Source organism: Sporobolomyces salmoneus (assembly GCF_050403485.1).
Source record: "Sporobolomyces salmoneus JCM6883 DNA, S_salmoneus_JCM6883_v1_ctg38, whole genome shotgun sequence".
Lineage (NCBI taxonomy): Eukaryota > Fungi > Basidiomycota > Microbotryomycetes > Sporidiobolales > Sporidiobolaceae > Sporobolomyces > Sporobolomyces salmoneus.
In genome coordinates this window covers 88,461-101,379 of record NW_027481125.1, presented here as the reverse complement: position 1 = coordinate 101,379, position 12,919 = coordinate 88,461, and the positions used below count along the sequence as shown (strand labels likewise).

Genomic DNA, 12,919 nt, shown 5'->3' with positions numbered 1-12,919 from the left:
ATGTCGATCCTCTCCTTGCACAGGGTGGTAAACTCAAGCCTCTCAAGGCCGCCAAGAAGGGTCCCAAGGACGAGGAGGATGAAGATGATGCGGCGGTGAGTTGTCAATTTCCTCTCTCCTCTTCTCCCATTTTCACTGAACTGACCTTTCGAATTCGTCGAGTTCAGTTCAAGGCGAAACAAAAAGCCGAAGCTGCCAAGTTGAAGGATCTCCAAGCTCGTGCTGCCAAGGGTGGACCTCTAGGAGGAAGCGGAGTGCGTGTATTCGTCTCGTTCTTCTGCTCCAGCTTTTCACTGATTCTTCTCGTCCTGACAGATCAAGAAGAGTGGAAAGAAGTAAATTAGCTTGGTTTGAAGGTGGAATGCATGACTTAGAAAACATCTCGATCCCGTCGAAGAATGAGCAGCGAATTATTTGAGGGAGAACGCTCTTTCTTTGAGGTCTTGCTTTCGAAATGAAGGGAGTGAGCGGCGACCCACCTTGGCATCCGCGGACAGGTAGCGGAGTTTTGCCTCATGGACGCGTACCTTCTTCGCTGCATCCGTGCGTCTCTATCATTGCTAGACTCATGTCTGCTTGGACGAAAGATTGGGCGGACAGCAAACTCGGCGCTTGCGTCAAGCTGGCAGCTAATATCGCGATCGTCTCTCATGTCTACAAGCTTCCCAAACTCGGTGTCGTCGTCGGAGGTAAGTGACCTTGTTGAACCGCCTTTCCCCTCGAGAGCCCTGCTGATTCTCACGATACGACAGGACATTACGGAGCTTTGTTCTGGAGACGAGCATTAATCGCAGAGGCCGAGAAGGAACGACAGGGAAAAGGAGTTGCTAGGATGGCGGAAGAGACTCTAGAAACTCCAGCATCGCTCATCCTCGTGAGCTACAACCCTTTCTTCATCTGAATCTATCACCCGTGGCTCATGTTTGTCCCTCCAGCGACCGGCCGTAGAAATTGTTGGTTGCGAAGACTTGGATGTGGGTCGTACGAGAGAAGTCATCGGAAATATCTTTTCATTCCGTACGTTTGCTCTCGAATCTCGTTCCCGTTCATACGTTGCCTAACACTCTTTTGATCGTTCTGCCAGATGAGGGGCATAACGGTGAATCTATCCGCCTTTTCGCGGGAGTAGATTTCATGGTCTCCGTTCGGAAGGACAAAGAATCGGCCTTGCCCGCGATCGAGGTTCGACTTCCTGAATGTGTCGAGCCGTATCTCAAGTCTCGTACAATTCTCGTCAACAGCCCGCCGGTGATCCTGATTCAGACGATTCGCATCCTTCGATCTATTCATCACTTGGTCGCGACGAAGAAGGAGACGAATAGGGCCACTGTGTGCGGCGAGCATCAACGAAACGCTCTCGTCAAATCGAATCAAGTCACGGTCGATCTCAATTTCCAGGGAGATCCTCATTGGTACACCCTCGTCCTTCTAGGTCTTCTCCACCATCTCGTCGAGCCCTACTTCCACAAACCCAAAGTTTCCGTCTTGAGCAAGTTCCTATTAGCGGAACGGGATGCACCGAACTGGACCAAGATCTCATTCGGTCCCGACGTTGTTCACGCGACGGTACATTGCATGTTGGGATCGAGGGAAACAGAAGAGATACATGCGTGGATCGAAAAGGTCGGCGAAGGTATGGAGAACGAGCTTGATGCCATGAGAAATCTCCCGAAGGAGCAACGAGTATGGGAGTTTACGTTCGAGGAGAATCTCAAGGCCTTGAGATACTTCGTGGGAGAATTTGCGCACAATCACCGGGATCAGGTGAGCCTCCTCTCGAACTCCATCGACACCGTATTGAATCCTCGTCGTTGACTTGCGCGAGTTCAGGACGAACCAAATCACAAACTCGATTTCACCAAAATTGTCGGCTATCACTCGTCTTACCCCTTCAACCCTCATGTGCCAGTTGCCCGAGGATCTCCCAATGTTCCGGATCATCAGTGGCAGGAAAGGTTGCACAACGCAAGTCTCCTTTACTGAGGTCATTTTGCTTCTTCGCTTTTAGCCCGAAACTCATTTATTCCTTCTTGCTTTTCCTTGTACGCCTTGCAAAGCTACTACACGTATACATACATCTTGTGACGAACAATGGAGCTGGGAGCATCCGATCGCTATACCGAAGAGTCCGCGGCGCTTTCCTCCCTTCTCTCGGAAACTGGGTCCGTGCATAGAGATCTTTGCTCCAGCGCAAGGGTCTATTGCTTCGCTCGTTCTACCTCCCGACCACGATACCTCGCTCTCAATGGCCGGAGTCCTGCACCAATCGTACGATCGCCCTACCCAGCTCAGCGACAACGGACAGCAGCAAACCAAACAGCTCGACGACGGGACCTTTGCGTGTCTGTTCCCCGGTTGTGGCTGCACAGGATTCGACAGTCGACATGTGAGTACCATAGACGCTAGTCTGGATCTCAAGTTAGCTGACAAGTGCGTTTCGCGGTAGGCTGCTGCTGGTCACTATTATCGCGAACACGGATTCGAATGCGAGTGGTGCAGGTTCCGAGGCCGTCCTTCGGTAAGTGACTCTTTGGACACAAGCGACAGTGAGCAATTGAGCTGATGAGCAGTCTCACTCCGAACAAACAAATCGCTCCTTTTCGCAGCAAATCGAGAGGCACCGGCAGTATTGGCATCGCGTTCCACCAAGGACCGTAGTTTGTCCTTTCTGTAGCAATACCTCGACGACCTCTCGGTTGAGTCGTGCTTTCGCCATCCTTCTTCGCACGGTTTTTGTTCTCGCTAACGAAACTTGAGGCACCCTCGGCAGGAGTCGACTCGAGACGGTGCATTACCCGCTCTGTAAGAAGCGAGATCAGCTCTCTATGGGTACGAGCTATGGGCAAGGCGAAACCAGGGGGTGCGAGGCGATTGTGAGTTTTCCTGAAAATTGATTCTGCGAGAATCGAGCTTACTAACTCTTCCCCGATTCTTTAGCCTGTCTCAGTCGCTCCCGATCTCCAAGCGAGATACGTTCCCGTCGCCCGTCCGAAGAACGCTTCTCCGCCTCAGGTCGTGCTCCCTTCGATCGAGAACGACGAAAGAGTCCGAACGCAACAAGCTCAAGGATCATCTCCTCTTTCTCTCCCCGAAAAACGGAGCCTCCTGGTAAAGCTACGCTACAGTAAGCAACGCCCAACCTGGCATCAAGGTCCGGAAGATCTGGAGGGTTGGTTCGAGGAGAATAGGTCGCAACAAGTGAGGAGGATGATGGGCAAAGCATGGACTGAATTCTTCTTCCCGATCGCTTGTTGGTCGTTCGGTGTCGTCGTGTTAGTTGTAGATGCGTCAGAGTTGTCAGAGTCGTCAGTGAATTGTCGAAGGTTCGAAATTAATCTCAGTTGTTTTCACTTGTTCTGTGAAAGAATCGATGTCGACTCCGCCTTTGGATCTACGAGATTAGTCTACCTCTGTACAGCGATCGAAATCGACGTGGAGTCCCTTAAACGACGACACCGTCAAAGAGAGAGCGGAAGCGTGACTGAAGAAAAAGCGATTATTGCGATGATGTTGTTCAACGGAAACTACGAGTAATGATCAGGAGGGAATTCGAGAACGACGGCACAGAAGTCAGGAAGAGAAAAGGTATACATCTGGGGGAAGAGAGGGACGAGGGTGGTACTGATAGTTGCAAGCGGCGAGGAAAGGTCGAAAGAAAGGTGGTTTGGGTTTCGATTTTGGTGACGGCGAGATAGATGGAACGACGAGGTGAGAGAGGAGTTGTCGTTTAAGGACGTCCAGTCTTGATGATACCCTGTTGATCGAGAAAAGCGATTCGAATGTTAGCAAGTGCGGGAAAGAAATCGACGCAAACAAAATCTCGAATCCGAAAAGCAAGAACCGGGGACGAATGAACGTACAGCTCGAACCAACACTTCAACCTTTTTCCTAATCCTCTCATCCTGCATATGACTCTGCAAACTCTTCGGGTCCTGTTGCGCCTGACTCAAAATCGATTGGAACACGGGATCCCTCATGATCTCTTGTACTTCCGGGTCTCGCATCGCTCGTGCGTAGGTTTGTTCGTCGGTTTCTCCCGCACGGGATTCGGCGTCGGCGAAAGTGATCTTGCGCATTTGGGAAGTGATTTCGGAAGTGTGGGCTTGAGCAGTGTCTTTCTCGGCGGCCTACAACGAATCCGTAGATCAGTATCGAAGAGAGGTGAGATCGCGAGAGAGAGAGAGAGAAGGAACTTACTTGTTCGATCGCGGCGAGAGCTTTCGAGAAATCCTTCATCGCGAACAAAACGTGACTCTTTCGAATGTATCCCTTGACTATACAAGATGACGAGCGTCAGTCATTCTCCCTGACCTCGAGATGGAATGCAGACTCACCGAAATCAGGTTTTACTTCGATGGCCTTGTCAGCATCTTTGAGCGCTTCAGGTAAGGCGAGAAGTTTCGTGTAAGCGGCAGCTCGATTCGTGTAACCACGAGGATCATCTGGATTCCTCTTGATCGATTCCGAGTAGTGCTTGACTGATCCCGCAAAGTCTCCCGCCTATCTCACTCACACTCTGTCAGTGAATCGCTCAAGAGAGAAGGAAGGAAAAGTGAAAACTAACCTTGAACAATTTATTCCCAGCTTCCCTCTCTTCATCCGCTTTCGCCGGATCGATATACTCCAAACGTTCCTTCTCTGCTTTTTCCTTTTCGGCCACTTTCAATTTCTCCAATACGTCCGGCGTACGATGTTCCGTCAGAGATTTCTGAAGGTATTTGATTCCGTTGTCGTAGTCTCCCAGACGAATGTACGAGGAACCGATACGACCGAGTGCTCTGTCATATCAAGGTGGGGGAGTCAGTATAGAAGGAACGAGGGAGGGAAAAGAGGGAGAGAGAGAGAGAGGGAGAGGACGAACTTTGCGATGATTTTGAAATCTGCTCGTTGATCTCGTCCTTCATCGACCGCTTTCTCACACGTTTCAATCGCTTTCTTGTATTCTCCTTGTTCAAAGTAGACCGCTGAACGTAGCATCATCATGATCATCGTTGAGTGAGGAGGGGAACGAGGAGTCAGTTCTTCTTCCCCACCTGAAACTCGAGGGAGTGCAGGGACGAGGGAGATCGACGTACCAGCAAGGTTGTTCAAGTAGGTAGGATCTTGGTAAGTCTCGTGAGCTTTCAAGTAGAGTTGTTCGGCTTGATCGAACTGTCGTTGTTTGTACGCTTTGTTTCCCTCTTCTTTGAGCTTGATCGATTCGAGTTGTTCGGGTGATTGGGAGGACATGGTGGAGAGTTCGAGCAGGTGGAGCGGAGAGAGAGGAAGAGAGAACTTGGGAAAGAGTTGCGTAGAAGTTGGGCGAAAAGCTTCGATCCGGTTCTATCACAGCGAAAAATTGGGAAGAGAGCTTATAATTCGTATGAGAGTATATCCTACTGGCTAAGGATACGAGAGTATCCTCTCGAGAGAGGTGACGTTGACCCTCTCTGTGTCCGCGATCTCTCGAGTCTTCTTTCCTTTCCACATCTCACCGCACACCTTTCCGACTCCTTTACCACACACTACCCATCTCACCACACTCTACTCTCTCTCACACAATGGCTGGATCTGTTACCGATTGGGATTCCAAGGTTCGTCTCGTCCCATCCTTCCCTCCTCCTCCCTTTCTCCTTCCTTGCCACCCCTCTCTCGCCTCTCCTCCGGCCGAGAGAAGATATGAAGTATACTGACGTTCATGTGATTTGGGTAGATTGTTATTGGACACAAAGCGCGAGCACCTACGGTCGCTAAGACGAATGCTCAATTAAATGCGGCTCAACGAGCTGGAGGCGTCATTGATACCGATAGGAAATGTGAGTATACACTTCATTCTGCTAAGTCGGAATTGGGCGAGGCGAGGATCGAGGGAGATGAAGGAGGAGAGATTGATGAGGTCAGACGACCTGGGGAAAGAGATCAGTTTCGATCTTCGACTGAGCGAGACATGGAAACCGGGCAACAGGATCAGAGTCAGCAGAGTCACGAAGGAATTGCAGACAGAGCTTCGAGCTTCGCGAAGAAACCACCCTCCCGAAAATCGAAAACTGACTTCCCTCCTCTTCTCTTTCTCTCCTCTCTCTCAGCTACCGGTAACAAAGCCTTCTCCGGACCCGACCACGCCAAGATCGCGAAACTTGATCGAGACAACGAAGTCGCTCCACCTCCTACCGTTTCCCTCGAACTCGGTAAAGTGATCCAAAAAGCTCGTCAACAATACGTCAACTCTGCCGGGGAACAGAAACCTTTGAGTCAGGGAGATTTGGCACAAATGTTGAATGTCAAATCGACTATCGTTCAGGAATGTGAGCCACCTCGCGCTTGAATCTGAGAAAGGGGAGCGAAACTGATGATTTTGGGTCCGGGTGATTCAGATGAGAACATGAAGGCGAAACCTGATCCCGCCGTTTTGGGCAAGATGGAACGAATCTTGAAAGTCAAGTTACGAGGTGCAAACTTGGGTCAACCTTTGGGACAACCTAAGAAGAAGTAAAATCACCTTTCAACTCGGTTTTCAACTTTTCTCAATTTCGATACCCCCCTCTTCTCCTCTTCGCAAGCATGAATCACAAGTAAATAGTTTTTAGTAAACACAATCGACAATGAATGGGTGGGAGGAATGGACAGTACGAGCTGGAGATAGAGTGAAGGAGAGAGAGGGAAAAGGAGGTTTCACTGAGTTTCGCAGAATTTTGTGTTTCATCATTCGATTCTTCAGTGTAATGCTCTTGTTTTAGCTCTCTTCCCTACTGTTTCGAGTCTCTCTCAGCTACTTCAGAAACGCTCCGCGAGAGAGATTGCGTTATTCGCGTCACGGCGAAGTTGCCAAAATTGAAGTCGTGCTCTCCGTTTGCCTCTCCCATCTTCTCGAATCTTTCCTCCTCGCGCCAGCACTCGCTAGGATGTCTCATCGCGCCCAACCCTCGACCGCCTCATCCTCCTTCGCCTATTCCTCCTTCGACCCCTCCTCCTCCTCATCATCATCTCCTCACGTCCCTCCTCCTCAACTGAACGATTACTCCTACGGCTACGACCAACCTTCCTCGCATTCAGGAGGAAGAGGAGGCGGATACGAATACGATCAATTCGATTCATCGCCCGTCTTACCTCACAGTGAAGTTGAGGCACCGCCCTTGGGGAGGGGAAAGAGGAACGATTCGATCTTCTCGTTCACTTCTATAGCGAATAACAAGCAACGAACAGGAGAAACCGGAGAAGAAGGAGGAGGAGGTGCATTCGAAGGGGATGAATATAGGAATCATTCTTTCTTCTCTTCCTCTCCGAATCCGAACTCTGGCGATAAATCGACCAGCAGCGGGAGGAGGAACAAACGTTACGGCTTAAGTGTAGAAGATACGACCACGACGGCGGAGGAATACGAATTGGATTCCGAGGGATCCGAAGGAGATTCGGACGATTTAGAAGTTTTCGATTCCGTCAACCCTTCTCTTGATCGACATGACCCAATTACCTCGACTGGACCCATTCTATCAGCTTCGAAAGGTGTGACAGGAGGAGGAGGGGCAGGGAGGAGGAACTCGAGGTTTGAGAGATTGACGAGTCAAGAATTGGGGTGGATGGGATTGAGCGCGGTTTTGGTTACGGGATTGATGACGGGTGCTGTGGTGGTAGCTATCGTGGGGTAGAGGATGGAGGATATGGGGACCATGGCTTACAAACTGGACGCGCGTCAGGCTATCGAACGCTGAGTCGAAAAGAGGGACAAGGTCAGTTTTCGATTCTCTTGTGAATCTCGCTCCCCGTCACTGGGGAAGCTTCGCCTTCGAGCGACTCATAGAATAAACCCTGAACTGATCTGAACTTCCTCACAGTGGTCAATAGGCCAAAGCCACTGCGCCAGCTTGTCGGAACGTCAAACGACTTTTTCCCTCCGCGCATTTCGCTTCACGTCTTTCGTTCTTGTCTCAATCGAGCCACAACCTCGAGGGGCTGTACTGCCGCAAGACTCTTGCGGATTTATATAGCTAGGGCACCGGAGGAAGTACGCATCTGGTACGAGTGAAGTGTCAGAACAAGGAAGTCGTCGAATGAAAATCGGATATTCTTTCGAAAGTTTTCGGTTGTAAAACTTGCTACTAGTGATCTTGTTGAGACGATATTGAGACCAGACAGAGCCATTCAGAGCGAGAGACGCGAGATACTTCGCCGCGAGAGCGAATGAGTCTTCTACTGTACGAAGTTGCGAGCGAGAGAGATCATCGTTCCGCTTTTCACTCAACTCGCGACCCCATCAACCACTTCGCGAGCAGACCCACCAAGGTTTACCTCTCTATCGCTTACTCACTTCGTCGTCTCGATTCGACCAATCGATCTCATTTCTCCTCAGCCGACTCGCGCGCAAAAACACTTGAACCTCTCCCTCTTCGATTGATCACAGCGTAGTTACGTAGCATCGGGCGGTGATTGTCAAGGTAAGCGACTCTTCCTGAACGTAAAGGATCCTTTGACGAGGGAGGAAGTCGGGAGGAGATGAAGGCGTGTCATTATTGGGGGTTCCTCTCTTCCCTCTCCTCGCCCAGGAGCGGGGAGGTCGGAACTTGGACAATATGTTGAAGTATCTCTCATCGATCCCAGGATGAAGGAGCGCCTCAGGAGGGGGACTTGATTCATCTCTTCCCACGCCTGTTTCTCATGCATCTCAACTGACCTCCTTCACTCTGCGCTCGACTGATAGATGCTACCGTGGAATCCACCCTCTTCCTTCTCCCTCGCGGGTCAAGAACTACCCCGGTATGGGAACTACTCTTCGGATCAAACCTCTAATAATCAACAACAACAAACCTCTTTCCAATCTCACCACCAACAATCCGCTCAGCAGCACGCTGCTCAACAACAACAGGCCCAACAACAGCAACAGCAACAACAGCAGCAGCAGCAACAATTCGCCCAACAGAATGCACAAAACCAAAACCAGAATGGAGGAGGATCTTTCCCTCCGATGACTCTCGCTTCGACTTTACATTTCTTACAATCGGAACATCGGAGGTACGCGAAAGATCGAAACGAATGGGAGATTGAGAGGGCCGAAATGAGAGCGAGGATCGCGTTGTTGGAGGGGGAGAAGAGGGGGAATGAAGGTGCGTTGAAAAGTCTCGCGAGGAGATGTAAGATGTTGGAAATGGCATTGAGAGGGGAACGGTAAGTACCTCATACCCTCTCCTTCGATTCTAGAAGGTGGTAACTGATCCAGAGTCGAGTTTGATTCAGATCGAAATTCCTTTCGACTACGAACGCTCTCGCATCGAACGCTTCTCCTACCGCAAGTGGTACCGCCTCCCCAATTCCAGGCGGAACGATCTCCCTCCCTCCCGGTACCCCGAACTTGTCAGGGGGTCCCGCTTCGATCAAGTTACCGAGTGAGAAAGATAAAGATTTGATGACCGCTTTGAACCCGGCTAAACTCGCTCTACTTCAACAACAACAATCGAAGGAGAAAGAGAAGGAGAAGGAGAAAGAATCGACGACAACGGACACTACGAAGACGACGGGTTCGGGAGGGGAAGCGAAATCTACGGCGATGGCACCTTCGAATTCTTCGACTGGATTCAATAACAACAACCCCGCTTCCTCGACCGCACAACCGCCATCCGTCAATGTTCAAGCACCTTCGTCGAATACGAATACGGGTACTTGGGGTTTAACGATGGGAGGTACTTTGGGAGGAAGAGATCCGAGAGGAAAAGCGAGAAGTCGAGATTACCTCAAACAGTCAGTCTCTCTTCCCTTCTCCTCCGAATTTATCGTCACTGACGGGATTCGCACTCGTAGATGTCTACAAGAGATCACCTACCTAACTTCATCGACGACTTTAAACCCACTCTCTACGACTTCTTACGCGGCCCCTCAAGTCCCAAGACCGAGGAAAACTCTACCCGATCACGTTCCTCCTCCCACCACTTCCTCCTCAGCAGCTCCTACGACTGCCTCCGCTCCCGTTGCATCGACTTCAGACGCACCTCCTTCGAAAGTACCAGGAATGATCAACCTCGCTGGAATTCTCCCAAAACCGAACCCTCCTCCTCCTTCTACCTCCACTTCCACTTCCACTACCGTTCCTACTCCCTCCTCCAACTCGACAGAACCCACCGCCTCTTCGACGACTTCATTCGAATCAGTTCCTCTAGCAACCTCGAACGGACCTTCAAATTCCTCGATCCTTTCAACTGCTCCCTCCGACCCACCTTCTTCCTCCGCGTCTGCGTTCGTTCCTTTACAGAGGAGCGCATCGAATTCAGGAGGAGGTTTACTCGCTGCTACTTCACTCGTCTCTCAAAGTTCCGAACCCTCCCCTTCCACTTCCATTTCCACTTCTTCCTCGGAAACGGAAACGATTTCATCGGAGAAACCGGCGGCGATCGAAGCAGATTCTATCAGTGCGAATATTCAAGAACCCGTCTTACTAGGAGGAAGAGGAGGAGGAGGAGGAGAGGGAGAGGGAGGACCTAGTAAAGGATTCGTGAAATTGTCGGATCAGATCGAGGAAGAAGTCGTGATTGAGAGTCCGAGGACGGAGGATGTACCGCCTACACCGACACCGACTACGATTGAGGAGAACTCGGGAGGGGGTGAATCGAATGGAACGACAGAGAGTCGAGAGGAAGGGGAAGCGAAGGAGGAAGAGAAGACAGAGGTACGTTTTTTCATTCATCTTTGTTCCTCAAACAAGACAGCGAAATTGACGGATCTCCTTCTTCTACTCACCTCGCTCCCCTCCTAACCTCGACCGACATGCTCCGCACCAACGTCGCCATAAACAACTGGTAGGATTCTAGCTCTCAACTCGTCCCCCCTCTCGTTTCATCACAGGACAAACTTCCTCCGTCGACAACGTCGGCATAACCAGCACCGGTCATGGAGACGCAACGACGGAGGAAAGAAGCGAAGGGAAGCGAGAGGAAGAAGGAAGGGACGTAGTGACGGCGATTTTTCAACCTGAATCGAACGAGGATTGGATGGAGAAATTGAGGGACGCGCGAAGGAGAGCTTATCCTCGAGTCTCTGCGTCTTCTGCTTCGAAGGGAGTGGGAGATAAGGAACTGGATGGATTGGAATGGGATTTAGGTGAAGATGATGAAGGGAAAGGAGGGAAAGAGAAAAAAGAAAAGATGGACGAAAGTGACGAGAAGAAAGTTTGGAAGTGTAGGAGGATATTGAGGAACCATTTGGAAGCGGTTAGAGCGGTACAAGTGTTCGAGAACGAGGAGGGAGGAATCGAAGTGGTTAGTGCGGGAGATGATTTCGTCGTAAAGGTTTGGAGAGGAGTTTTCGAAGGGGCTTCGTGAGTTCTCTCTCTCGTCTTCCCGTTAAACTATCGATCTTTTCGACTGACAGTAACGCTAATTTCGACAGATCTCGTTCTGACCTCGAACCGACCATCACGTATCGAGGACATGCAGCTCCGATCACTTCTCTCTGCGTTTCGACCCTTCACTCGACTATCTTTTCCGCTTCCCTCGACGGTACCGTCCGACTCTTCCAACTTCCAGAACCTGATCACTCGACCTATTCTCCTGCCGATCCTTCCCTCGTCCTCGATCCGATCGAACCAAACTCGAACGCGATTTGGGGGATCAAACTATTTGGACCTCAACAAGAGAACCTCGCTTTGATCGCTGCGGATGGATCGATTCAAGTCTGGAACTGGAGAGAGAGGGAGTTGATCAGGAAGTGGAGTTGGGAATGGACCGAGGAAGAGAAGAACGATTCGATGGGGAAAAGTGGGAGGAAGAAATTACCTCGTGCTCCGAGTCCGACCGCTCTAGCCGTCGTCACTCTCGAGGAAGAGGAACTTCTTGCGGTCGCGTTCCAGAACGCTGTCGTCAAGCTCTATAAATCGGAGACGGGCGAGTTCGTGAGGCGATTAGCGGCAGATGACACGAACGGTGAGTTTTCGTTCTCTTTCTATCTAGACTTGCACTTGCTGACTCAGTTTCGAACTCTTAGATGGCACGAACGATACTCAAATCAACGCGATCGCCGTTCATCCCTCTCTACCCCTCCTCGCGACCGCTCACGAAGACTGTTTCGTTCGACTCTTCGACCTCTCCTCTCCCTCTGAGAAACCGATTCTCTCGACTCTCGCCCACCTCGACGGCATCACTTCTCTGACCTTCCTTCCCTCTTCCGATTCAACCAACGTTGTTCTAGCGACTGTCTCTCACGATACTTCGCTTCGACTTTGGAAACTGACCCTCCCTGCTTCCGATTCTTCCTCACCTCCATCAATGACCTGCATTCAGGAAATCTCTTCCCATCGTGTCAACTCGGCAGAAGGGATCCTCGACGTCGGATGTACTCGAGATGGATCATCGCTCGTCACGGCTGGCGCTGATGGAACTCTTCGGTTGTGGCAACAGCAATAAACACTGGCTTCAAGCATCCTCCATCTCTCACCTCTTTCTCCGTACCTCGTCGTCATGTCTTCACACCGTTATTCCCATCTTTTCGTCGAACCCAACTCTAGACTATACCTTTCCTAACTCCTCTTCCTCTCCATCTCTCTCATATACCCCCTCCCTCTCTCTACTCCTCGTTCTATCTCTTCTGAATTTCTATCTCGTTCGTCGTCTTCCTCTTCGTTGTTTCGTTCCCTTTTTGTCCAAAATAGAGTTATTCCCCTCCTCCCTTCAAAAAAACTCGCTCGTCTTCCGAATTTTTCCCCCTATAACATTGCAAATACGAATCTGAAAGTACCCCAAGTCCTTACGCGATTGGTTTGACTCGAGAATGAGTCGAGGATTGCTGAGAGCGCTGCTTTTCGTCAATCAGCCCTCTCGATTCTAAGATGTCGATTCTTTTCAGACGGGGAGGTCTCGATTGAAAGAGGAAGTCATCCACTTTGAGAAACAGCAGACTCGTCTCGCACGCGGATCATCTCCCCCTCACCGAGCCAAGGTTGAAAGAGAAAGAGGAAAATGCT

At 50.6% G+C, this 12,919-nt stretch overlaps 5 protein-coding genes across 5 annotated transcripts; 4 read left to right on the top strand and 1 right to left on the bottom strand.

Annotated features, from left to right (window-relative positions):
- Window positions 1–568: 568 nt before the first annotated feature.
- On the top strand, window positions 569–1,983 carry JCM6883_003968 (uncharacterized protein; the record flags this gene model as incomplete). The annotated part of the gene is made up of 5 exons (XM_076633426.1): window positions 569–689; window positions 753–874; window positions 936–1,017; window positions 1,085–1,764; window positions 1,831–1,983. 5 exons carry the CDS (start codon window positions 569–571, stop codon window positions 1,981–1,983), a joined length of 1,158 nt encoding a protein of 385 aa, XP_076486607.1.
- Window positions 1,984–3,727: 1,744 nt separating this feature from the next.
- On the bottom strand, window positions 3,728–5,229 carry STI1 (Hsp90 cochaperone STI1; the record flags this gene model as incomplete). Its single annotated transcript, XM_076633425.1, has 7 exons — window positions 3,728–3,754; window positions 3,861–4,127; window positions 4,198–4,274; window positions 4,335–4,500; window positions 4,565–4,778; window positions 4,862–4,964; window positions 5,076–5,229. The coding sequence occupies 7 exons, from the start codon at window positions 5,227–5,229 to the stop codon at window positions 3,728–3,730; spliced, it is 1,008 nt and encodes a 335-aa protein (XP_076486606.1).
- A 311-nt stretch (window positions 5,230–5,540) lies between these two features.
- On the top strand, window positions 5,541–6,472 carry MBF1 (multiprotein-bridging factor 1; the record flags this gene model as incomplete). Its single annotated transcript, XM_076633424.1, has 4 exons — window positions 5,541–5,573; window positions 5,693–5,795; window positions 6,066–6,284; window positions 6,354–6,472. 4 exons carry the CDS (start codon window positions 5,541–5,543, stop codon window positions 6,470–6,472), a joined length of 474 nt encoding a protein of 157 aa, XP_076486605.1.
- Window positions 6,473–6,881: 409 nt separating this feature from the next.
- Window positions 6,882–7,625, top strand: JCM6883_003965 (uncharacterized protein; the record flags this gene model as incomplete). Its single annotated transcript, XM_076633423.1, has 1 exon — window positions 6,882–7,625. One exon carries the CDS (start codon window positions 6,882–6,884, stop codon window positions 7,623–7,625), a length of 744 nt encoding a protein of 247 aa, XP_076486604.1.
- Window positions 7,626–8,674: 1,049 nt separating this feature from the next.
- On the top strand, window positions 8,675–12,362 carry JCM6883_003964 (uncharacterized protein; the record flags this gene model as incomplete). The annotated part of the gene is made up of 6 exons (XM_076633422.1): window positions 8,675–9,138; window positions 9,208–9,708; window positions 9,769–10,630; window positions 10,773–11,278; window positions 11,350–11,882; window positions 11,944–12,362. The coding sequence occupies 6 exons, from the start codon at window positions 8,675–8,677 to the stop codon at window positions 12,360–12,362; spliced, it is 3,285 nt and encodes a 1,094-aa protein (XP_076486603.1).
- Between the last annotated feature and the right edge of the window lie 557 nt (window positions 12,363–12,919).